Source organism: Dipodomys spectabilis, unplaced genomic scaffold (assembly GCF_019054845.1).
Source record: "Dipodomys spectabilis isolate Male_0828 unplaced genomic scaffold, ASM1905484v1 ptg000125l, whole genome shotgun sequence".
Lineage (NCBI taxonomy): Eukaryota > Metazoa > Chordata > Mammalia > Rodentia > Heteromyidae > Dipodomys > Dipodomys spectabilis.
This window is the reverse complement of record NW_024870802.1, coordinates 890,300-913,835: the sequence shown is the minus strand read 5'-3', so window position 1 is coordinate 913,835 and position 23,536 is coordinate 890,300. Positions and strand designations below refer to the sequence as shown.

General features: G+C 44.8%; 1 protein-coding gene across 2 annotated transcripts in view; it reads right to left on the bottom strand.

Annotated features, from left to right (window-relative positions):
* The window catches only part of Gfra1 (GDNF family receptor alpha 1), a 199,701-nt gene extending 186,825 nt beyond the window's left edge, over positions 1 to 12,876 (bottom strand). For both annotated transcript variants that reach the window (XM_042689528.1, XM_042689529.1), the window contains exons 1-3: positions 12,792 to 12,876; positions 11,615 to 11,908; positions 10,268 to 10,351 (exon numbers count right to left, since the gene is read on the bottom strand). In XM_042689528.1, coding sequence (XP_042545462.1) covers positions 10,268 to 10,351; positions 11,615 to 11,908; positions 12,792 to 12,831 — 418 coding nt within the window. In that variant the 5' untranslated portion in view covers positions 12,832 to 12,876. The remainder of the gene's footprint in view (positions 1 to 10,267; positions 10,352 to 11,614; positions 11,909 to 12,791) is intronic.
* Positions 12,877 to 23,536: the final 10,660 nt, after the last annotated feature.

Below are 23,536 nucleotides of genomic sequence, written 5' to 3'. Positions count from 1 at the left end.
TTCTTATAGCATCTTATGAATGAAGTGGCAGGAGTAAAATTCTATCACACTAAAAAATCTGAAAGTTGAGAGGCCAGAAGTTGACCAATGTCTCTCTTCAAAATAAATATGCGTTATATATAGATAGATAAATTATATATATCTATATCTAACATATACATTATCACATATATTTACATATGGTACATAAGTAACATATACTAAATATGACATACCATAGGTTACATATATAATTGACATTATTTAAATATATATTGTTCAGTAAAAATAAAATCTGATAATCCTTCACAATTCTTGCACTTCATTTTCCCCGTCTATTCACCCTTCCATGCATATGCAAATAGATGGATACATATGCATATGCTAATTGATGATGCCACATGAATTCTAGAGTCAGACTTCCTAGATAAGAATGTTGGCTCTGCCATTCCCTGGGCTTGTGCCTTTAGATCAGTTTCTTACTTGAGCCTCTGGTTCCTTATCCACCAAGTGGCACTTAGCACTACTACTGAGCAAGGATTAAACACGTCTAAACACATTATGCTATAATGTAAAACACCTGATGACGTGTCTCTCATTTCCAATCAGGTCACTCCTTTCCCCATTCAAATGTCACTTGCCCTGCTTAAGCTCATGAAAACAAAAAACAATGGCTCTATTGAGGACTCCTCAGAATTCAGAGATGATCAAGAGTTTCTCTGAAACTCAGAGAAATGAGGATCAATGAAATATTTCATAAACATCAGCTTTAGGAAACCTGCTGGCCTAGTCCTACAAAGCATGCAATAGATGCCTATTTTCATACATTATTAAGTGTACACAAAATGATAATGTGCAAAGCGCAACAGAAATAACAGCTGGCCTGGTATTTCTTAGGCCAGTCACAGAGATGTGAAGGAAAAGTAGTAGCTGCGATGGCGGAAGACAAATGAATAGCATATTAGGTCACCTTAAAGTGGGACTCAACTATGTATTTCTTTCTTTACCACTGTGTAATGCTATTTATATGACAACATGACCAAAAAAAATGGCCCTAGGCATTCCGCTCTACTTTAGAAGTTTTCTGTCTCACACTGAAATGAAAAAAGATAGAACTTACAAATTGCTTCTTTGGCTAAAATGTGCATTTCTGTATAGTTTTGATAGTGTGCTTGTTCTGGATTTTGGTTGTCAATTAAGGACCTACCAGAATGAAGGGCTTAGTATTAAAATAATAGATACTGACTTCATTTCCACTTTAGAAGCCATTTGTCAAGTAGCGGTGTTTTGTTTTTTTTTAATGGAAGACCAAGGAAGAGAAATTGAGCCTCAGAGTTAGAGACCACACACACACACACACACACACACACACACACACACACACACACACACACACACACACACACACGATCCTGCATATGTGCAAAATGCCATACTGAACAGTAGAAAGAGCACTGTGTTTGGAGTGGAAATGTGGATCTGAGCTCTTCTAGATATCATTGGTTGATTGACCCTAAAGAAGTTGTTCAACCTCTCTGAGCTCATGTTTCCTCTTCAAAACTCAGAAGACATAATACTGACCTTCCAGCAGGAAACAAGGGTCACCAAAAAGAAGTCATTCCTGTGCATGGGCAGCTGAGGGGCAGACACACAGCAGGACTTCTGTGTAGTTACCAAAGAGACCCCTCACATATCACTCATGAGGCCTTTAAAGAGTCTGCAGGTTTGGGGACTACACCAACTGCGGATGGGCAGAATTCCAGAGGGAACTGTGGTCTGACCAAAAAATCGGCCATTTGGGTAAGTGATTAAAAGACTGGCCTATGCTAATGCATGGACACAGTGGACCTTTGGCCAATTTAGTAGGAGTAAATTGCAATTGATTTTGGAAGAAATTGCTACTTCTCTTTCCTCAGCTGTGTCACTCTCTCGTACAGCTGCCTTTGTCACAGCCAGACCAACTGAACACATGTCAACGAAGATCTTTGCAAGGCAAAATGCTTGATACACAGACAGCTAAAGCAGTATAAATACACTCCCTCCCACAAGGAAGGATGTGTGTGTGTGTGCGCGCGCGCGCACACACACACACACACACACATTTCTATAGATGTTTTAAAAGGCTCACATTTAGAAACAATTCTGCCAGGAGGGCTAGATCCTTTTGTGTGTTTTACAAATCCCCTGTGGCTGGAAAGTGATCCTAATCGCTCTAATTTTTACAGTCTACAGTTTGAAGAAAGATCATAAAGAAGCATACCCCTAAAATTTCTCCCCAGGCTCTATAGCCCTACTGTGCAAAGCCTGGGAATGAGGGAAATGGTTAAAAGATCCCTGAGATAAGGAATCATCATACTAAAGGTTAACAATGGCTGCTTTCACCCCTAATTTCTGTTATGGTGATAGACCCTCTTAGAACCTTAATTAGAATGGAAGGAGAGATGAAAGAAATACCCACAGGACATAATAAATTAGCCCTTTATGCAAATTACCCATTCGTTTTCATCACTGAGTTGAGTCTCTAAATTACGGAAGTGGTTAGCTTCTTTAACAACAACAACAAAAATCCAGATGAAAGTTTTTTTTATGGTTTGTTTTTTTTTTAAGTCTGGGGGCTGGGAGAACTTAGGGCAACAAATAATTTCTCTTTTTTTTCTTGCAGACAACTCTGAAGGGGACAAAAAGTAGGAAAAGTATCATTCAGCCATTAGTTCCTGCTGAGAAGTATTTCTAATTAACCCTTGATCAGATACAGTGAGCAGTCACACCTTTACCTGAGCCCTCAATGCGGTGGCTCTCCCTTCACTCAGTGTGAGACAGATGCTGTCTTGTCTGGAAGGGGGCACAGATCTGAGCAGATCAAGGGCAATGAAAGGAGGTGGGGGAAATGCCCAGATACGGAGAGTTCCAAGTAGCAATTTAAAAACAAACACACACCTAATTTTACTTGTCATCACCGTCCTAGACAATTTATGTTCCCCTGTACTACAAATTTATGGAACTCTCCATTTTCTTATCAGTACAATATGAGGACTGGACCAGAATGACCTCTAAAAGTCCTACTGCACATATAATCTGGTGATTTTATTTATCTCTATTAAACAAACACCACTTCTAATAATTTAATTCACTCAAGTATAATTTTATGGCATGCATTTTTGTGTATCAAACTGACTCCTGATTCCTTCTCTTTCTTACTCGTTCCTCTTTCCTTCTTTTCTCCATTTACTGATTATTGTTATTTTATCTTCTACCATGTACTCAAATAACATGTCTTGAATACACTTACACTCAAAGTAAGCCATACACTAGACAAATCATAAATGTTATTAATAAGAAATATATATATGCCAAGGTCACCAGTATCCCTGGTCTGAAGAAAAAGATTTTTAAAAAAATTAAAAGCAGGATGACCCAGAATAGCAAAAGTGAATATACAGACCCCCTCCAACAAAAAGAGGAGACATTGGCTAAGAGATTATCTTTGCCCACTGTTCCCACATTGTAAAACTAGCACATAATTTGTAGGAAGGACCAACACCAGCCCAAGGTCACCCTTCCAGTTAGGGACTAAGCTAGAAACAGAACACAGACGCTGAATGCCTACACTAACCAGTACTCTTTGATTTGATTTGCTATCTTCTCTTGAGAATTTCAGTCCCAGAAATAAAAAGAAACAATAAACTTCAACAACAGAAAAATTAAGAGATGGCAGAGAGATACTTCAGAGGACTAAGGAGATGGAATGGGGACAAGCATATTGGCTATAAATAATTTTGCACCTTGTAACAATCTTCAGTTCAGGCAATTACCTGTCACTCAATAATGTTTTATCTCCCTTTCTCTATAACAGGACGCACAGTAACTCTGTACAAAATATTTGTCTGCACCTTCACAGCCTTCAAGTAGTTAGATACTCGAACTGTTCCTATTGCTTTAGACAGGAAATTTTTCAGTTGACATTTACTGAGATAGCAATGGTTGCCTTCAGGAAGCTGAGAGTGACATAGAAAGACTAAAAGTCCTCATGTCATCACGCAGGGAATGCCAGAGTATGCGCAGAGCAAGAGCCTGTTTTTGTCAAAGAAGATGTACGTGTGCCGGTGTGTACCTATCTATGTGTCCACACAGATATACATATTCACGTATACAGGGGAAACCCGGACCAGCCTTCCGTCAATGTGGTTGTGCTTCCTTTTCCTTTTTGGCTTGTTTGTCACTCCCTATTGTTGTGCAATGAAATGGGCCGCTGAGGGCAGGAGAGGGAGAGAATCAAGCTCCGAAAGTAGCTGCCCGTGAAAGTGAAATGTGAGCTTCAGAAACGGAAGCCTCTCCCAGGTTTAAGGCCTGCCCTTCTCAGGGAGCAGTAATTCTGCTGCCGTGAGGGGTGCTGGGAAGATTTATGGTGTGAGGTTGGAGAATAGGAATCAGTGAAGCTGAGAAGGGAAGGCTTATCACAAGAATCCTCAAACACAGGAAGAGCTCCTGCCCCAGGTGGGCATCTGCTGCAACAGCTTACCTCAGCCCAAAGAGCTTGAGGACAGAGGCGTCCAAAGGAGCAGCTGGATGGGAGCCCTTTCTCCAAAGGGTAGGTAAGCCTCAAGCGGGGTTATTTAGAGGTAGAACTTCCCCCAGGGCTTTATAAATACTGGAAAGATTCTTCTTAGCTTTTGTTTTTTACAAGCAGGGCTCCTAAAGGTTTGAGACTGCAACCTTCTTCAATCCGTGATTGAGGGCTGTGTTCTGCTGCAAGGCCTAATGAAGTCAGAAGTGAGCCGGCCACTAATAGGCCCTCAGTACTCAAGTGACCAAGGTGTTCTGAGGACCAAGCACATGTCAGGCACTTGGTATGAATTTTACATAAAGCATCAGTAGTCTACAAAGACCTATGAAGTGAGCATTCTCATCACCCCATTTTACATACGAGGAAGCTGAGGCACACTGAGCTCAAATGACTTGCTAAGAAAAGACGGTGACCTAGCTGGGAGAGGTTGGATTGGGTGAAAGTCAGAGTATATGTTCTTCCTCCAAAGAATGTGCACAGGGTGGTAGTGCAAAGCTTCCCACAGCACCGTCTAGCTAATCTGACCTGTTGCAGACAACACAGCGTGAATAGTAGCAAGATAGAAGTCACTCAGTAAGTGTCTGTGAAGGAGGACTGGAGCATCATGGCGGTATCCAGATAAGATCTCACAATTGAGGAGGTTGGATTGCTCTGGGAAAAACCAGACACAAGGGAGCAAAGGCCAAGACAAAATTGAAGTAAGAGACAAGGTGGGTACATTCAGGTAATAGAGAGAAGTACAATTTCAGAGTGCAGGCAATCTCTGCAAGACTTGGTGATGAGCCTGTTCAGGGAGTGAGGCAGCCAGAAAGGAGATAACTCCAGAGTTGATTGCACAGATAATCATACAGCTGATAATGCTATTATATAAGCCAAGAAAAAGCAAGAGAAACTATAAGGAGAAAAAGGGGGGAGAGGGGGAGATCTGTTTTAGACTTGCTGGGGTGGCTGTAACTAAGTAGAGGGCTAGAGTAGGAAGGGAGACTCTGGGAAGTGGTAGAATCTACCACTTCTGGAAGGTTTCAGGAATGGGAGAGGTGTGTCCAGACAATGTCTCAGTAAGACCCCAATGGCCTCCAGTGTGGAAGTGTACCTGTGGCTACCCTCAAGGAGTGTGACACTAGCCAAACCACTTCCCTCTCTGATTTTAGAATCTGGAAACACAGAGAGATGGACCAGTTCTCTAACATTCAGTCACCCATGGCTGATGGGTTATCGGCTCTGGATAACCAGGAAGAATGCTTGTGGCTGAGCAGTATGCAACATGACAAGCCAGTCCCTGACTTTCCAATAGGAAAGACAGACCCATAAATAAGCATTCCCCGTGTGGAGTGATTAACTGCTACCATAAAAGCAAAGAGTACAAGGCAGCAGGAGGGAGTTCTGAGAGGAAGTGGTGGGCTGGGGGAATTCCAGCAAGCCCCTCAGAGATGAAATCTTATCTTGGTCTTGAAGAAGAGAAACTTTCCAAGCAAAGGCAAGGCCAAGCACAAAGGTCTGAGAAAGTGATTTCACTTAGAATACCTGGGAAATGGTATTGACCCCAGAGCTCCAGGAAAGCTTAAAAGAAGGCCAGAAGAATGAAGCTAGCCAAGCCTTTCTCAGCCTGCTAAGGAGTGGCCTAGGCTAAAGCTGATAAACAGGATGTTAGTATGGTTCTTGAACATAGAACAAACACATTTAGAAAGCCGTTTCAAAAGCTAGGTGAGAAGGGAAGGCCTTTCACATGTCCATCGGGTGTTTTGTCCTACTTTTTCTTTCTGATTTTGAGGACCTCATTTTTTTGTTTTGTTTTTAAATAGTGCCATAAAAATGCTAAGCATGGCTGATGATGCACAGCCTTATTCAGACACAAGGGAGTTTCGGTACATCTTATTCTCAGAGTAAATCACTTCCAATCACATCAATTTCAAGATCCTACAGCTCTGGAGACAGGAGTCAGTCTCAGTCCTTGCTAGGACTTGGTAGAGGTATGATGATATATTCAAAAAGGTGAGAGGTTGCCTTTCACCAAATCACACTGAAGATATTTCAATTCCTTCTTTTGGGTAAGGGAACTGGAGACTTGTGTACTTATTAGGCAAGTGCTTGCCACTTAAGTCTCAACCACTAGTGCTTTTGCTTCATGAGTTTGTTTTTTAGGAAAGACCTCACACTTCTGCCTAAGCAGCCACGACATCTGTCCTTCCCATCCAGCCCAGGCTATTCCAATCCTAAGGTTCTTTCCCTCCTTTCTCTATACTTGACTCCTGTATGTGATACAATTATCTTTGAGTCTCAGGGCAGAAACCCTGGCATCCCTTGACTCTTTATAAAATCCAATATCCCAGTCAATGTTTTGAAACCTTGGAGGTTCTTTTTCTCTTGCTGCTCAAGAAGAGCTTATCTCCTCCCTCAGATCCTCCACCCTCGGATTTTTCTTGGTGTCCATTGGACTTTCAAACTTTCTTGCTGCTTTGTTCTTTCCCCCTTCTGGAGAATCAAAACAAAATTGCCCACAGGCTCATCACCCTTTCAAATCACTATTTACTTCCTGCTGTTGTTTGAACTTTTGTGAAGAAGAAAAAGGGAGGCAAGGCAGAGGTTAAAGGGCAGAGGGTTGTGGCCAGGATAGAGGCAGATGTTAAACTGAACATCGCAACTTCAGTTTCTGAGCCTCCAGCACCCACACAAGTTCTGCCCTGTTGGCTCCCAAGGGATTTTGAAGCATTTCTCCTTCCACCCCAACATCCTCTCCTCCTGGCTCTCCTTTTCCTTTGTGAATTTCATGTTCCAGAGCCCAGATAACCAAACTGGCAACCACTTGCAGTAAACATACAAGTCCTTTAGCATGCCTTTAGTGGTGAAGGATTTGCTTACTAAATTTCCACCAGAAATAGGCCCCAACAACCATCTAAAAGTCTTACCTGACAAGTCTGCAGGAGTTTTGTTCTCTTGCTTCAGAGGAGTTTTTAGATTCTACATTACTTTTTGCTATTTTTATTCCTTTCTTTGTTTCCACCAGGTCACTGATAATACTTCACATGGCTTTAATCAGGTTAGCAAGTAAATAATGTCTAACATGACTGTGGGTTTGATGAATACAAAGAAAGAGGAAATACAAGAAAGTCAAACATGTCTCCTTCAGTGGGGTGATTCCGCTCATACTATAATGCATATGTATAAACACACTCTTCACATTAGGCAGAGACATCCTAATATGGAAACTCTGAGAACTACCACATCTGTAAAAGGCAAAGTCCCTGTTGTCCTGGTTTCCTCAGATTTCCAAGACAGAAGAGATGTTCTAGAAAAACATTTATCATCCAGTTTCTCAATTCTACAAAGACCAAACTGAGTAATATACATTATTCAATGACTTAAAAATCTCTCAAGACTCCATTTGGCTTTCCTATACCCACTTAAGGAACAGTCACTGTCAGAGGTCAAAGCTTATTAGTGCTGAAACCTAAAGTCAATACCCTTGAGATATAAAATAAAGCTCCAGACAAAGCCTTCCTGGCTCTGCTTAATTCATGATGAATTTTCGGGTTCTCAATAAGACAGATCTTACAAACTCAGGCTCACATTTGCTGTAAAAAGATACCTGGCTAAAAGAGAGATCCAATAAGTGAATGAGTGAAACTTGGCTACAACAGAAAAATTTTTCCAACACTTATAAAAATATTCAGGTAAGCAAATGATACCCACTGACCCTGCCACTTCAAGTGTAGAAATGAATGCAAGGATTGGAAAAGTGACTCAAGAGCAAAAAGAGAGAGTCTAGAGGTGACCTCAATCCTTCCATCAGAATCATGGTCTGTTAGGACTGGTGAATATTTACTCCAATTGCCTCATTATACCAAGGAGAAATGAGAGATTCACAGAGGGAAAAAAATGAGTCTGTAAAAGGCCCCAGATCTGAAATTAAAACCCAAATGACCTTCTTTCTTTTCTGGACAGGTTCCTACCTGTCCAGTCATCAATACTGGCTAGAAGCAGCATTCCTAGGAGGGGCATTAGGCAAGAGGCTCTGTCTCTCAAAAGCACAGGACAGCCAGGTTCATTCTGGTGCTACACTGTCCACACACCACCCTACTTCTACCATATCTATTCATACAAGAGCTCAGATGGTACATACACTTGTCTGTGCATCATTTCCACTGCTTGAGCCACTGTCCTAGCTGAACCATCAAGACAAGACAGGAAGTATCAGTAGGGCAATGAAGTAGAACTTATTCAGTATAAAATAACACTAAACATGTAGCCTTATGTCTTATCCCCAACACACACACACACACACACACACACACACACACACACACACACACATTTTCCTCTAAACCAAAGATCAAAATCATGTAGAACAGAGGGTCTCAAGTGGTCTGCACTGTTGGTGCTGTCAGTTTGAGGAATATATTCTTTCAGGTAGCGAGGGGTAGATGTTAGAAAGAAAATCTTGGAATCTAACGAATCTTGGATTCAAGACTGGTTGTACTACTTAGGAGCTTTTGGCTAGTTTCCCATCTTCACTATGCCTCAGTCTCCTCATCTTTAAAATGGAAATGATAACACCTAAGAAGTACTTGATGATGAATTACACAAGTTAATAATGTGAAGCTCTTAGTACAAGACCTAGAATATAATGAAGGCTTAATAAATGTCAGTGGCTGGCAACCTCTCACTCACAAGGGCAGAGATGATACCTGGCTTACTGCCAAAACTGCAATAGCTGAACCACAGTAAGCACTTGGCCTACTATGTATTTGGCCAATGAATAGATGTATGTGTAATACATCCACACCTAACATCAATATTTGCATACCAGGTTTTATGATTTTCACCAGGAAAAGCTTTTGGAATACTAGGACTTTCTCATTGGTAACAGACCATAATCTCAGAGATTCCAATTCAATGCTAACCGCCCTGTTTTACCACTAAGAAACATGTCATTAGTAGTGACTATATACACTTGAGAAAGCATCTTAACTGTAAATAAGCAAAGACATCAGTCTGGAATCTGTATGTCATTAAGAGGAAGTACTACTTTTCTCATTATTTACAGGCTGAGTGAATGCAGATATTACGAAAAACTTAATTCTAAACTGCCAAACCAAATGGAGAATTGCAAAGAAAGACAACCTCAGACATAGGAAGCAAGGCGGCATTTTAAAGGGGTCAGTGGGGCAGTATCATATCCTCTCTGAAATGCACAGTTGCTCAGGAACAATTAGAAACAGGAGTCTGACTAACAAATGGTACAGCTTAAGTTGTTTAAAAAATCAAAGGCAGACAGATGAGTCTATCCAAAATTCTTCAGCAACTTAGGCTTCTGTTCAGCATCTTCTAAAGAAAGTGGCATCAATGGAACAAATGCCATTCAGTGGTGAGCCACTGGGTAAGGTATGCAGCAACAAGAATAGCATTGCCACCTACAGACAGAAGTGGCATTCCCTTTGCCAGAAGTCAACCAATCATATTTTAATGTGGAAAAAGAACGCAGCCAAGCCATCTCCCTCCAACCTCTTTCAAGCCATCACACCACATTACTTCATTTAGCATTACTTTAAGTCAGACAATCATTGCTAGGCATTCTTCTTCTTCATTATCCTCATCCTATTTCGATTTTCCTGGAAACAATGTGCCATTCAGGTATCTACTTATTATACACTATTTGAAAGAGAATGCAAACCAACAGATTTCAAGCTGACAAAGGCATCAGAATGGAAGTATAAATCTGCTTACCTGATATGAATGGGACCACCCGGAATATATCGGACAATCTGCTGTTAACTGGCTCATATGGGGAATCTTCAAGCAAATCATTTCCTAGAAACAGAAAGATGGGGCTCAGACCTGAAAAACATATATTTGTAGCAGTGTTTCACTGCTCAGTCTGAATTCTAAGTATGTTATGATTGTGTAACAAAAAGATGCTAAAACTTTCAAAGATTTCCAATGCAGGTATTTGGCTATGGTTATTTCTTTTTATTCCTCTGCCTTTGTTGTCCCGTTCTCCCCAGAGGGCCATGAAAATATTGGAGCACAATCCAGCCTGGTCTTGGCCAGAAAACTCCCCCACTCTGCAAAGGAATGAAATCTGAGAAGAAAGAGCCAGTGACGTCAAAAACCTTGCTGGCCTCCAGGAGCCAATGGAAGGAAGGTGACCCAGAGGAGGCACCCATGACTGCTCCCAAACCATGGCATGTGGTCAGAAATGAGGTACTCTGGCTATTCAAGAGTCCATCTCAGAAACAGGTTTTCATTTATAGATTTCTGGAGGAGGTGGCAGCTGACATGTCAAATCTGCATATTGGAAAGTTTCAGCGTGAGCCTCAGTGGAAAATGAGTAGCATGGGATGTTTGTGCAAGGTTTACAAACTCCTGCCACGTCTGACAGGTAAGTTCACATCTATATAGCTACACACATACACACACAAATATGTATGTATCTCCCATTGGACTAGAGGGTTGTGACAAGTGGATCTTTCTTTCCCTGAGCTACTTCTGTGTTAACCAAGGTTGAACCACAACAGCTGGTTCAAGACACAGCTAATCTCAGATGACAAATGGTTTGTCACGCATGTGCCTCTGATCAAGTTTGAGAGGGTGTAAAAAAGAAAATGGATTTTACTAGACCTTTTATACTTCTTAATCTCAGGTCAGATAGATGACCAGGGAGGAGAAGAGGAAAAACTCTAGGGAAGATGCTAGACAAGGGAAATCTCTGGCTGGCTCTCCTTGGGGAGAAGCGGAGGGTTTCTTGGGTGGCTCTTAGTGGATTCTCACTCTGATGTTCTGACTGCGTTTCAGAAGGGTCCAGCGGGGTCCTGGGGGCAGGAGGGGGGCTGCGCACACTCCCTCATGGGTTTTCCAACAACCAGCCCCACCGATGCGGCTCAGCCGCAGCAGCCAACGCCAGCTGCTGCTGTCCCCAGGGGCCAATGAAAGGCCCTCCTGCCGCAGCTGGGGGAGAAGGGAGTGGAAGATGAGCTGAACCCCGCCCGCCAGGGCCCCGAGGGGCCCCGCCAGCGTCCGGAGCTGGACGGCGGGGGGGGGGGGGGGTGGGGGGTGTACGAGTGGGAGGCGTACCCTGCAGGCTCTGGTACATGCTCCAGTAGATGCGCAGACAGTTCTTCTCCTTCTTCATGCCTCGCTTGCACCGACAGTTGTAGAGCGACTTCTGCTTCAGGGCCTCCATGGCGCTGCGGCACTCATCCTTGGCTTCGAGGCCGGACGCCAGGCTGAAGTTGGTCTCCTTGCCCGCCACGCACTGCCTCAGCGTGCGGTACTTGGTGCTGCAGCTCTGCTCCTTCAGGCACTGATCGCTGGCTTTCACGCAGTCCAGGCGGTCCCCGCCGCTCACCTCCGCCGACAGGAGCAGATCTGCCGGGTGGGAAAGAGCCAACCTGAGTACGGTCCTAGATCCTACCGGTACCGGACTCCAGGTCCTGCGGAGCGGGGCGGGGCGCCGGGCGGGTGCCCCGGGAATGGTGATTGGAGTTGCCTTCTGGGGCGCCCTGGGCAGGTTGCAAGCTAGGGAAGTCCATTTTCCCCCCCCTAGCGCTCCCCCCCCCCGCCCCGCCTCCCTGTCCCGCGAAGGAAGGTGGCGAGGGATTTGCCCAGGAGTCTCCGCGGCTCCGTGCATCGCCCCCAGCCTCGGTTCTCAGGCGGCTGCCCCGCCTCCCCGGACGCCCCCTCTCCCCACCCCACTCCCAAAGGCAACCATCCACTTGCCCGGCCTGGCCGGGCCTGGCGGCGGCGGGGCTCTGAATGGCGAAGCCCCTGGGGCGGCCACTGGGCGCCGGGCCCCGCGGTGGGCGAGAGACGGGCGAGCGGTGCCCGGCGGAAAGCTCCAAGATCATATTGGGAGGAAAAGTTTGGGGTTCCAAGTTGGATCTCCCTTGCCCAGCGTTCGCGCACACGATCCCCGGCCCCGGGGCGCTTTCCACGAACGCCTTGGAACTGGCTCAGGGCTCGGTCCGCGCCCCCCCCCCCCACTTCCCGCCTAGGCAAGCTGGGCTGGTTGAAAATCACAGCCAAATGAAAAGCTGGCAGAAAATGCTTGCCCGCTCTGCGTGGTCACCACTCCTGAAATCCACAGATTCCTGGACCCCTTTCCCCCAAGAAAAGAACCACCCGAAACTTCTTCCTCCAACCTCCACCGCACCCGCGCAGCGATTTCTGGGGGGGGGGGGGAGACGGCCGCAAGTGGCCCACAGAAAGAAAGCCTTCGTGGCTAGGAACGCTCCCAGCGGCCTCGACTTACCCAAGAGCGGGAGCGCGAAGTACAGGGTCGCCAGGAACATGGTGCCGGCGCGCAGCTGGTCCCGCGCCTCCCCCCAAAAAATAAAATCCTGGTCTCGCCGAGGGGGGGGCTCAGCATGCAGCGATCCCCGGACGGCTGCGCTCCTCTGGTCGCCCAAAGTTCAGCTCCATCCAGCGCGAGAGGAAACTCCGATCTGTCAGCCGCCGTCGCCACCGCCGGCGACTCAGCTCCCGGCGGGCGTGCGGGGTGCGGGAGGGGGGTGCGGAGGGGGGGCGGTCCCGCTTTGAGGGGTTCAGGTCCGACCCAACCTGGAAGGCAGAGCGCACTTTGAAATGAGAGCCCGGAGTGCTGAAGCCGCCCCTCCCGGCCTTCTCCCCTCCCCCGCCCCCGGCGGGGGGGGGTGGACTTGGGAGCGCCGGGGAGGGACCCAGGGACCCACCCCCCACACACACCCGGGTCCCACCCCCCCCCTCGAGTCGGGCCGCGTGGGGGGGGGGGCGGTGCGTGTGCTTAGATTCCCAGGGCTAGGGAGGCGCGGGGAACTGGAGGTTTGAGGCTGGAGAGGTCGGACGCGGAACACCCCTTCCTCCCCCCAAAAAAAGTCCAAAGGGGCCTCCATCAGTGCAATCCAAGAGGCTGAACGCAAGCAAATAAATGAATAAACGTTACTTTGCGAGCGCGGGGCGCAGAGCCGGCGGATGCCCAGGGTCCGAGCCCTCGGTAGCGGCTGTGCCAGCCCCGGAGCCAGCCCCTGCGCGGAAAGACCGTCGTCCCCCCCCCCTCCCCTTTCTCCTGGGAAGTTGGCCGCCCCCTCCTCGCGCCCCGCCGCTCGCGCGCGAGCTCGGCCGCCAGCCCTCTGCATCCAAAGCACCAATCGCTAGCCCTCGCCGCCGCACCCCTTCCTACCTCTCCCCCCCCCCCCCCCGCTCTTCCCGGGCTCGCCTCTTGCCCCAGGCAGCCGGGCAAAAGGAAGCCAACATCCCCCGTGCTAGAATCTCAGATTCTGCCCCCCACCCCAGCTCTACCCGCCGCGCGCGCTTCGATCCCCTCCAGGGCGTCAGCGCCGCTGCCACTCGCCGGGCGAGCGCCCCGGACCCGGGCGCGGCCACACCGCCGCCCGCCCCGGGAGCCAGCGTGCTGCGCCGCAGCCGCCCGCGCTGCCCGGCCAGGGGCCACCTCCGCGACACAGTGCCACCCCTCCACGACCCCAAAGTTGGCCGGCGTCGGCAAGATGGAAAGGGGGGGGGGTGTGGAGCGTTTGAGGGGGGAAAGCGATGATCGATGGGTTCCCGAATAAAAACAGGAAAAGAAATTCAAAAACAAAACGCAAAACTCACATTGCTACCAACCTGGTCTCAACTGACCACCACGTCCAGCTGCGGTGAGGAGACTATTTATTTGTTTATTTATTCATTCTTTGGGGACGTTGTCTCCGCCCCCTCTTTCCTTAACGGGCTCACTTGCTCTGAGCTAGGGGGCGGTGGGGGGGGGGGAGAAAAAGGATGCGGTAATCTTTAGAGAGCAGAGTTGAGTGGCTATTGCGAGCGGCAGAGGACCCTCGGCCTGATCTTGCCCCGCAGGGCACTGCCCGCCAGCTCCTGAGCTCACACACCCGGCAGCCGCAGATCACACTCGCTGGTCGCGCAGGGACCGGGGCTGATTCGCACACAGGAGCGCGCATAGGACACGCAGCGCTATGCAGCCAGCTGTGGGCGCTGCCAGACAGTCTCTCTCTCTCTCTCTCTCTCTCTCTCTCTCTCTCTCTCTCTCTCTCTCACACACACACACACACACACACACGCACGCACGCACACACACACAAGGCACAATGCACAAGGGTTCTTCTCACTGCAATCCAACCAAACCCTTCTTCTGAACACAAAGTTTCTCCCCGCCCCCTCCCCCAGTCTCTTGCGAGGGTGACTCAAGACTTGGCCGGTTAGAGACACACTCAGACCCGAGCCCCTGACGCGGCGATCGTCGTGGGATGGCACGCCGCCGCACGCGTTCGTCCCCCCATTCGCACGGACACGCGCGCACACCTCATCTCTGCCTCTGTCTTTCCTCCAACTTGGACAATGACACAAAAGCGTAGCCTCCAGCCCCTCCCCGCCCCCCGCATTTAAGTCCAGTCAGATCTAGCTTTGGGGAAAAAAATATAAGGTGACCTTCATCGTGACTGTTTCAAAAGTAAATTTACAAACAGAATAAAAAGGGGGCGAACGCATACAAAGCCCTCCGGCTCCAACCTCCAGAGCCGGCCTTGCCCCGCCGTGCGGCTCCGCTCCTGCTTCCCGTGTGAGGACGCGTTCCCCTTCCCGCAAGCAAGCCGGGGGGGGGGGACGCCCCAAAGTCTAACCCTGGATCCTGAGGTCCCGTCTAGAGGACAGTCCGCCGCGTGTGGGTGGCCGTGCGGCCGCTCAAGACTTGTGCTGGAGATCTTTGTGGACGACCAAGTTCATTTCTCTGCGAAACCGCATTTGAATCCAGGCTCCGCGAGCCCCAGCTGTCAACTCCGCAAACCCATCACGCCAGACAATGAGCGGCTGGCGCTCCACGGACCGAGAAGAGACGCTGTTTCTTTAGACAAGAGGGGGTTAATGCAAAAGGGCACCCGGCTTTGGTAGAAGTTGGGGGCCCGGGTGTGAGGGCGGGGAGAAGAGGGAGAGGGATGGGTAGCTCCCCATTCAACCACACATCAGCCAGACGCGCCCTTCGTCTGCTGGCTGCCAGCCTGTGCGCTGTGCATTGTTCCCAGTGCCCAGAGCAGGTCGCCTCCCAGCGCGTCCCCAAACCCTGGGGACATCCCACCAATCCAAGTTCCTTCTTTGCTGTGCACGTGTCCTCCGGGACAGGTAGGGAGAGAGTGGTGTCTCTGGGAACTCCTCCCCAGCAGACACTGTACACAGATTTCTAGTGCTGGGTATCAGTTTACACTTGGTGGTTGAGTAAACAAAGCAAACATATGCCACGTTCTGGCGACAGATGGTTCAAAACCAAGGGCTACTTAAGTTCCCTCTTTCACTGTTACAGGCGGGACTAAGCAGACATGTAATTAAATCTTCCAATCAGTTTCTTTGTCTTAACTACGTTTATTCTCGTCTTTAAACACACAAACCACATAAATCCTGGGGAGAAGGGTTTGGTGATAGGCTGAAAGGGAAATAAAGAGTTTATCTGTAGCCCTCAAATGTAAATCTCTCTTTTGTTGTTCCATTTCAAGAGTGGAAGCAAATTTCTTTGGAAAGGCAATAATCAGAATTCTAATTTTCTTTTTTTTTTCCACATTTTTTATTGTCAAGGTGATGTACAGAGGGGTTACAGTTACATAAGTCGGGTATTAAGTACGTTTCTTGTCAAACTTGTTACTTCTTCCCTCATTTGTCTCCTACTTTCCCTCCCCCCACTCCCCCATCCCCAAGTTGTACAGATCATTTCCAACATAGACAATTGTGAATATCACTGTTGCATTGGCTCCCCCTTGTCCTTTGTCTCATCATTCTGTGTTCCCTTCCCCTTCCTTTTCAATAGATGGACCAGTGTATATTATTGCTGGCCTTTAAGGATGGTTGGATGGCAATGAGTTTCATTTAAGATATCGTCGACATCTTTTGTAAGTATTCTTTGTTTGGAAAAGACTCTATGTTCCACTATATGCTCCACAGAAATCTTTTAAATTAAATTTTAATAGGGTGGAAGGAAGGTGGATTATGTTTTCTCCAATTGTAGAATACAAACGAGGCTTCTCTTAAAAACTACTTATAGTTTCAAGAATATTTCAGACCGATTGCTCACTCTACTCATTCTTACTGATGTTTACTGCTATTTAAAAATAATGGGTAAGCCACCACCTGTGTGTTGTCCGATACAAGAGACACTAAGCCATGGAACAATTTCAATGACTTTAGTTAAAGTTGAATACAAGAAAAAAAAATGTAGCTTATCAGTAGCACTAGTCAATAACCACCTGTGACTAGTGGTTACCATATTGCATAGCATAGATGTAGAATATTTCTACCATCGTAGAAAGTTCTAGTGGATAGCACTATTCTAATGTTGGTGTGAAATTTGTTAATATTTAGAGTTAATTAATTTTCAGAACATTAGATTAGCAAAGGCATAGAGAGTACTTTCCAAGCAATGGGAGTTATTGTTATGAAGAAGGAGGAGGAGGAGGAGGAGGAGGAAGTAAAGAAGTAGAAGATGATAATACTTTTGAGGAAGTGTAAAAAATTTATGGAGGTGGTAAAGAAGTAGAAGATAATAATAATACTTTTGAGGAAGTAGAAACAATCTGTGAGGACAAAGCTCACTTATGTTATGTTCACCACATAGGATGAGATCAGAAAGCAAAAGAACCAAGAAGTAGAGAAACGAATCTGTCAAAAGATCCTCTCCCCAGGAGAACTGCAAATAATATGTGTCCCATACTGTACTTTTATTGACTTGTTCTAGTCAATAAAAATACCAGTGCTTTACAAGAAACACATGGTCAGAAAACCCTGGGAATGTGGGAGGTAGAAAAGCCCTGTAACCTATTATATTAGCACTGCCTAGATTTCCTCACAGTCGGCTATTCCCACATGTACAGTACAGGACTGATCTTAGGATGAAAGGTGATATCAAAATATCAAATATTAATCATTACAAAAGTTCATGTAATCCTTGGTGACATGTTTCCCCAGCAAAAAAAAAAAAAAAAAGAGTTGATTTTAATGCTAGAAAATTAGGCTCCATCTACCCGGAAGCCATGTGAAGTGAGTAGTCTTCTTATATTTTTTTAATGTAAATATGTTTTCAGAAGTTAACAGATGAGTCCATGAGAATGACAATGCCATGCCATGAATCATTTGATCACTTATTGTTGTTGTCTTGGCACTATAGAATATGATGTAAAAAATAATCATGCTGTTAAAATTATACTGCACAATATCATTCAAGTTTCTTTAACAGAAGCTAGCTCATCAGAGTCCATCATTTGGCATTAGACGATTAACAAGCTTATCGCTGTAACTACACAAAAGCCCTCATCAAATGCACCATGCTTTTATTTGTTTCAGTTTTTGCCGCTTCGCTTTTGCCCATTCATTCCATCTGCCTACTATGAGCTTCAGCCTGGTACATTAGGTCCAGCTTGGTTGAATAGGGCAGTAATAGAACAAAGAACTCTTGTGTGAGAACCAATAGTTGCCTGCAGTTTAGCTCAGGCCCCACTGGAACCTGAGTCATATCTGTGGTGACATTGTTTTGTAGTTAGTTGCTCCGTTTGTCTCTTCAGTTGGAATAAGAGCTCCTTGAAGGCAGGAAGACATTGTAGTCATTTTGTTATTGTTGCTGCTGCTGCATTTAGACTTGTGGCAGACGCACACTTACCCACCATAAGTACGTATTGATTATGTGGATAATGAGTGTTGCTCTTTTACATTTTCTCTGACACCATAATTTTACTGAAAATTTTACATGAAATCCCTTTACTTTATGAACAATACTAAATATAAGTACTTCATACAATTACTGGTATTTCGGTTCCAATAATAGTATCAAGTATGTATTATTCCTTTGGGGATTTGACATTTATGTTTTTAAAAAAAAACAAAATCCATTATTGTAATAGAATGCTCCTTTTCTGGTTCACTTTAATAGTAACATATGACATATTTCATTTCTGGGAAATGATAGCTTGCCTTAGGTCATATTTTAAGGCATAAAGCCAGCAGCAGAGTACTGTTCCCACCTGAAGTTTCTCTAATCATCTAGAAATGTACCTCTCTCTGGGAGAAGGGCCAGACTGTAACTACCCTGGAGCCTTCATCTTCAAAGGTGAATTTTTAAAAGCCAAATTGGCCAAAATTGTTAAAAATTCTCCTACAAATACAAAAGTCCTCTTGCAGTCATCATAGAGAAAATAATCATCCAAACCCAAAAGCTGGCATAAGGACCTATATGCTGACATAGATCCTGCCTTCTAATGCTAAACTTTGACAATTAACACTTTGGCCATACAGAATGAGCCAGTTCTCAGGTTTCAGAATCCTTTTCTAGGCTGACTATATTAAGAAATGGCTTTTAGACATTATTTACAAATGGAAGTTTCTTATTGGCTCTCTGGACTCCTGACCCTTAGGAATCTATCTTAAAAAAAAAAAATCTTCTTCCTCCTTAGTTTTCAGGTAATTTTCATTTCGTAGTGCTAATAACTCAGTGTGAGGATTTTAATGCATTTGTGGAAGAATATTGGTGAGAATTGAAGTCATTTGTACTTTGGCCTTCTGCCACAAAATGCATAAGGTGTCTGGCCCTGATGAAATAAAGTACCTGTCATGTCTTACTGCTTGAATATATGGCGAAAGATACCCAGCTTTGGGGGAGACTTGCAAGGGTTTTCTCATCGTCACCAAGGTGTTGGATTAAAAGCTCAGTGCATTTCATTCCTCTTTATCCAGGTAGAATGGGGATGCCAGCATAGAAGAAACTCTTCACTCTCCCAATAAGCCCTAAATCCTGATCCAGTAGACTTGCTTTGGGAGAGCAAAAGGGAAGCTCAGTCTCCAGCTTTGTCTGCTTTGTCCAGTAATTAGTCTCTGTGTCTCCGTGTCTGTGTCTGTCTCTCTCTGTCTCTCTGTCTCTCTCTCTGTCTCTCCCCCCGCCCCCAGACAGCAAACACAGATGAGCTCTGGGACATGGAATGAAAACAAGACTGAAAACATTGACTCACTTCTTCAGAAGCCTTTTAGCAGCCTTTAAAGCAGTTAAAAGTTCTCATTGCCATTGATGTTCATCAGATCTGAAGTGATGAGAGGGGGCCTCTCCCAATGGGGATATAGCAGCAACAGTGTGACTCAGCACTGGGAGGTGAGCATCCTGGTTGCAAGCCATGTACAACAGTAGAAGCTCTGTAGCCCGGCACTACTCTCATGGTTCTTTTTATCCAGGCTTCTTTCAATAAGTGCCATAGGAATGTACTGTTTACTACAACCAAAACATCTAGAACCATAGTAGTAGGAACTTACTAACACAATTATCTTGCAGTTAATGACCAGGCCTTTTCCACCAGAGCTAATTAAGCCAAGCATGCTAGTAGCACAAAAAGTTGGGGTCTTATTCTAAAATGTCTATTGTGACATCATTTATAAATCATTTTAAAGTCTTCCAAAACTGTTGCTCTGTAAACAAACACAGGCAATGTTCTTAGAGTTGCTGGTTTTATATTTTGCTGTCAAAAATCTGACAAAAGTCAGTTGAAACTGTCAAGGAAAAAAACATCACACAATATGAGGTTTGCCACAAATTTGAAGTCTACAGAAGAAATGACAAATCTGCTCTACAGATGACTCTAACACAAAAGTGAATTAGGTAAGCCTCAGAGATTCACTATCCCAGTGAAGATAGGATGTTGTTCCTGACATGGTTCATAAATGACAGAGATTTGAAATTAGATCCATTTGAGTTTGATCTGAATTATCTGGCAATCTTAAAATACAGAAGCATCAATAAGTGGATTTTTTTAAAAAAAATTCTTTTCTACTTGCTACACATATTAAGAGACAAAGAGAATTTCTCTTCCTATCCTCAGAGGATCTCTTAGGAAAGAACCCTCTGGATTTCAATATTTTGTCCAAGTGTCAGCAGAGACATCTATAGTATACTATTTCATTGATTCCTTGGTTGATTTATTTATTTTCCTGTATCTCTCTCATGATGCTCGCTGCAAGGCAGGTCAATTATTTCACCTAAGCTCAGGCTGAGAGCTTCCTTCCCCCTTGGTGGGGTTCCCTGGAGATACTCTGGGGGATTCTTTTCTTGTTCTCCTATAGCAGAGCTTTCAAATTACAGACTATGTCTCATTCATCAGTCACAAACAACACTTGCTTTTTTAAGATGTGGAGATACGCTACATAAAACAAGGGTAAGTATTATCTCACAAAACTTTTATTTTCATTCCTATGTGTCTCAGGTACCTGTATTGGGTTGCCATGCAAAAAGTATATCTTATTGTGAACAGTGATTTGAAAATGAGTCAGACTTAGTTCAAGGCAAAGTTAGCGATAATCTACCTGAACACATCCAGCACATAAACAACAAAGGATTTTGGTGCAGGACTTGGTAGATAAAGTGGGAGGCCCTAGGTTCAAAATACCTAGTATTGGCTGGGTGCTGGTGGCTCACTCCTGTAATCCTAGCTACTCAGGAGGCTGAGATCTGATGATCGCGGTTCAAAGCCAGACTGGGCAAGAAAGACTGTGAGACTGTATCTCCAGTAAACCATTCAGAAAATCGGAAGTGGTGCTGTGGCTCAAGTGGTAGAGCGCTAGTCTTGAACTGAAGAGCTGAGGGACAGCACCCAAGCCCAGAGTTCAAGCCCCATGACCGACCAAAAAAAAAGAAATCCTTGGAAACAGGGAATTCATAATCACTAAAGTACTCTGAACTGGATATAGAAGCCTATGCCTATAATTCTTTGGTTGCTGTCCTTGTGGATTAGATGCCAACAACTTCTGATGGGCTCCTATCCATCCCACACTGACACATCTCTGCTTTAGGTTGCTTTGACCATTGCTCTATGCTGCATATTTCAGTGAGACTTCTAGTATTTTTCTAGGTGATTTTTGGACTGCTGCTAATGAGATGGATATTGTGGACTACTGCATTCTGCATACCAACTAGAAGCCATTTAACACTTGAGCCTCCCTACATAGAAGATACATGACTTAGAGATGCCTGGCTGGCAAAGCATGGGTATCTTAAAAGGAAAAGTGTTATTTCAGCAGACTCACCAGACACAGAGGTATGTGTTAATTAAGTTAATTGTGCCATCAGTGATGCAGGGGATGACAGTAACTGCTCCTCATAATGGGGTGGCTTATTGCCTTCATCTATTAAACATGCTGGTTTTCTTAAATGCCATCACCTCCCTGTGTATTTCAATCACGTGTATGTGCACATATATATATATATATATATATATATATATATATATATATATACAATGTATGGCTTGCCAAACATTTTCACGTGATTTGACCTTTAGACTTACTGTGTGTCTCCTTTAAAAACAAATGAGGAAGTGAAGCTCAGAGTAGTCTATTGAGTTGTCCAAATCCAGGTGGCTTCTGAGTCAAAGAGCCAAATTCCAAGTTCAGTGTCCCTTCCCATGTGTTTCAAGATTCCTGACTTTCCTTAGCACACTGGATTGGCAAGTGGTAAATAATAATTTAACATTAGAAATTATCGGTGAATCATCTAATCAATCCATTCATGAAATAATGTAGTAACAAAAGTAAATCTGGATAAATAGAAATCTTAATTCTTTGGAGACTTACCCAAGACCCTTTCCCTATCTGTCTTGCCAAAATATTTGGCAAGGGAGTATTTGTCTTAACCCGAGTTATTCACACTATAATTACTGTAAAGATTAAGAGTGGAGAGTGAACGCAATGAGGACAAAATGCTGAGGTAAGTCTGGGCCAGAGACATCTCTTGAAGCAGAAAAGATTTATCAGAGGTTCATCTTGGACCACTCACTTGTGTTTATATTTTATAAGCTTTCTAGACTCTGTTGAACAGAAGGGATCTAAATTCATTGACAACTGAATCCTCTCAGCCCAAGTAGGAGAAAGTACCAGCGGAGCTGATTTCTGCCTGAACTCACTATTTCCTGGTAGCCTAAGCACTTCTTAGCAAAACTAAAATTTTAGTGCATGTTAGGCAGCGGGTGATTGTATACCAGCTCCTAATAGAAACTTTGGGTGCTGAAATCTTAATAAGCTTCCTTAGGTGCATCTGTGTGGTTCCTGTGGAAAGACTCAGGGAAGTGTGACGTTGGTTGCACCTTGCTCCATGTACCTTTTTCTTCATCGAGCTTACTGTGCCTTCTTTCCCTTTGATAAATCACAGCCACAAATGCAACTATATGCTGAATCTTGTAAACCCTCTTAGAAAGCCAATTAAATATAGATGTGGTCTTGGAGACCCCTCAACACAAAAATACTTTAGCTGTAACTCTTGGAAAGGATAGATAGTCGTGTAAGATTGTACAGGACTATGTTGAATCAGCCAAAGCAAGACTAACTTTATGACCATGAGATCTGTGCAGCCGCATGAGGCTCCTCTGTCTAAAAATGTCCTGAACTTAGTTTAATGCTTTTCTGTTGGCTTTTTTGAAATTCATAATGCTGCTTTAACTTTGTATTGTATTGTACATTGGATCTTGGGTCAAAGTGATACTTTGGGTGAAACATCTGGTAACACCAAATGCTTACTGTCTCACCACTTGACATTTTTGCTTAGCAATTGCATAGGGCAGAACTTCTCCCTGTTATAGGTTCCTTTATGGAGAAGGCTGTTCCAATAATGCTAAGGGGTTGTTAATTTACTCACAACTTAGAATGAACTGTGTACTCATTTGTGTAAGCATTGTCTCCTTCTCATCCCTTAGCAGAACTCAGAGTCCTAAGTCAGCACCCAGTCTGATGTCCAGGAATCTTGTTCCCAGATGATCAGAGGTTGATCTTGGGCTTCTCAGGGAATTCTCCCCAGGGAAATGACATTATTAAACCAGCAGCACACATTTTAGAGGCTGAGACAGGAGAATCACGCATCTGAAGCCAGCTTGAGCTATATAGCAAGATGTTATACCCGTAAACAAACCAAAAATACAAGTAGGTACTGTAACATTTAGTTGAATGAATGAATAATAATGTACTGTACAAAAGGACTTGAAACAACATGTGCAGAAATTTATAAAA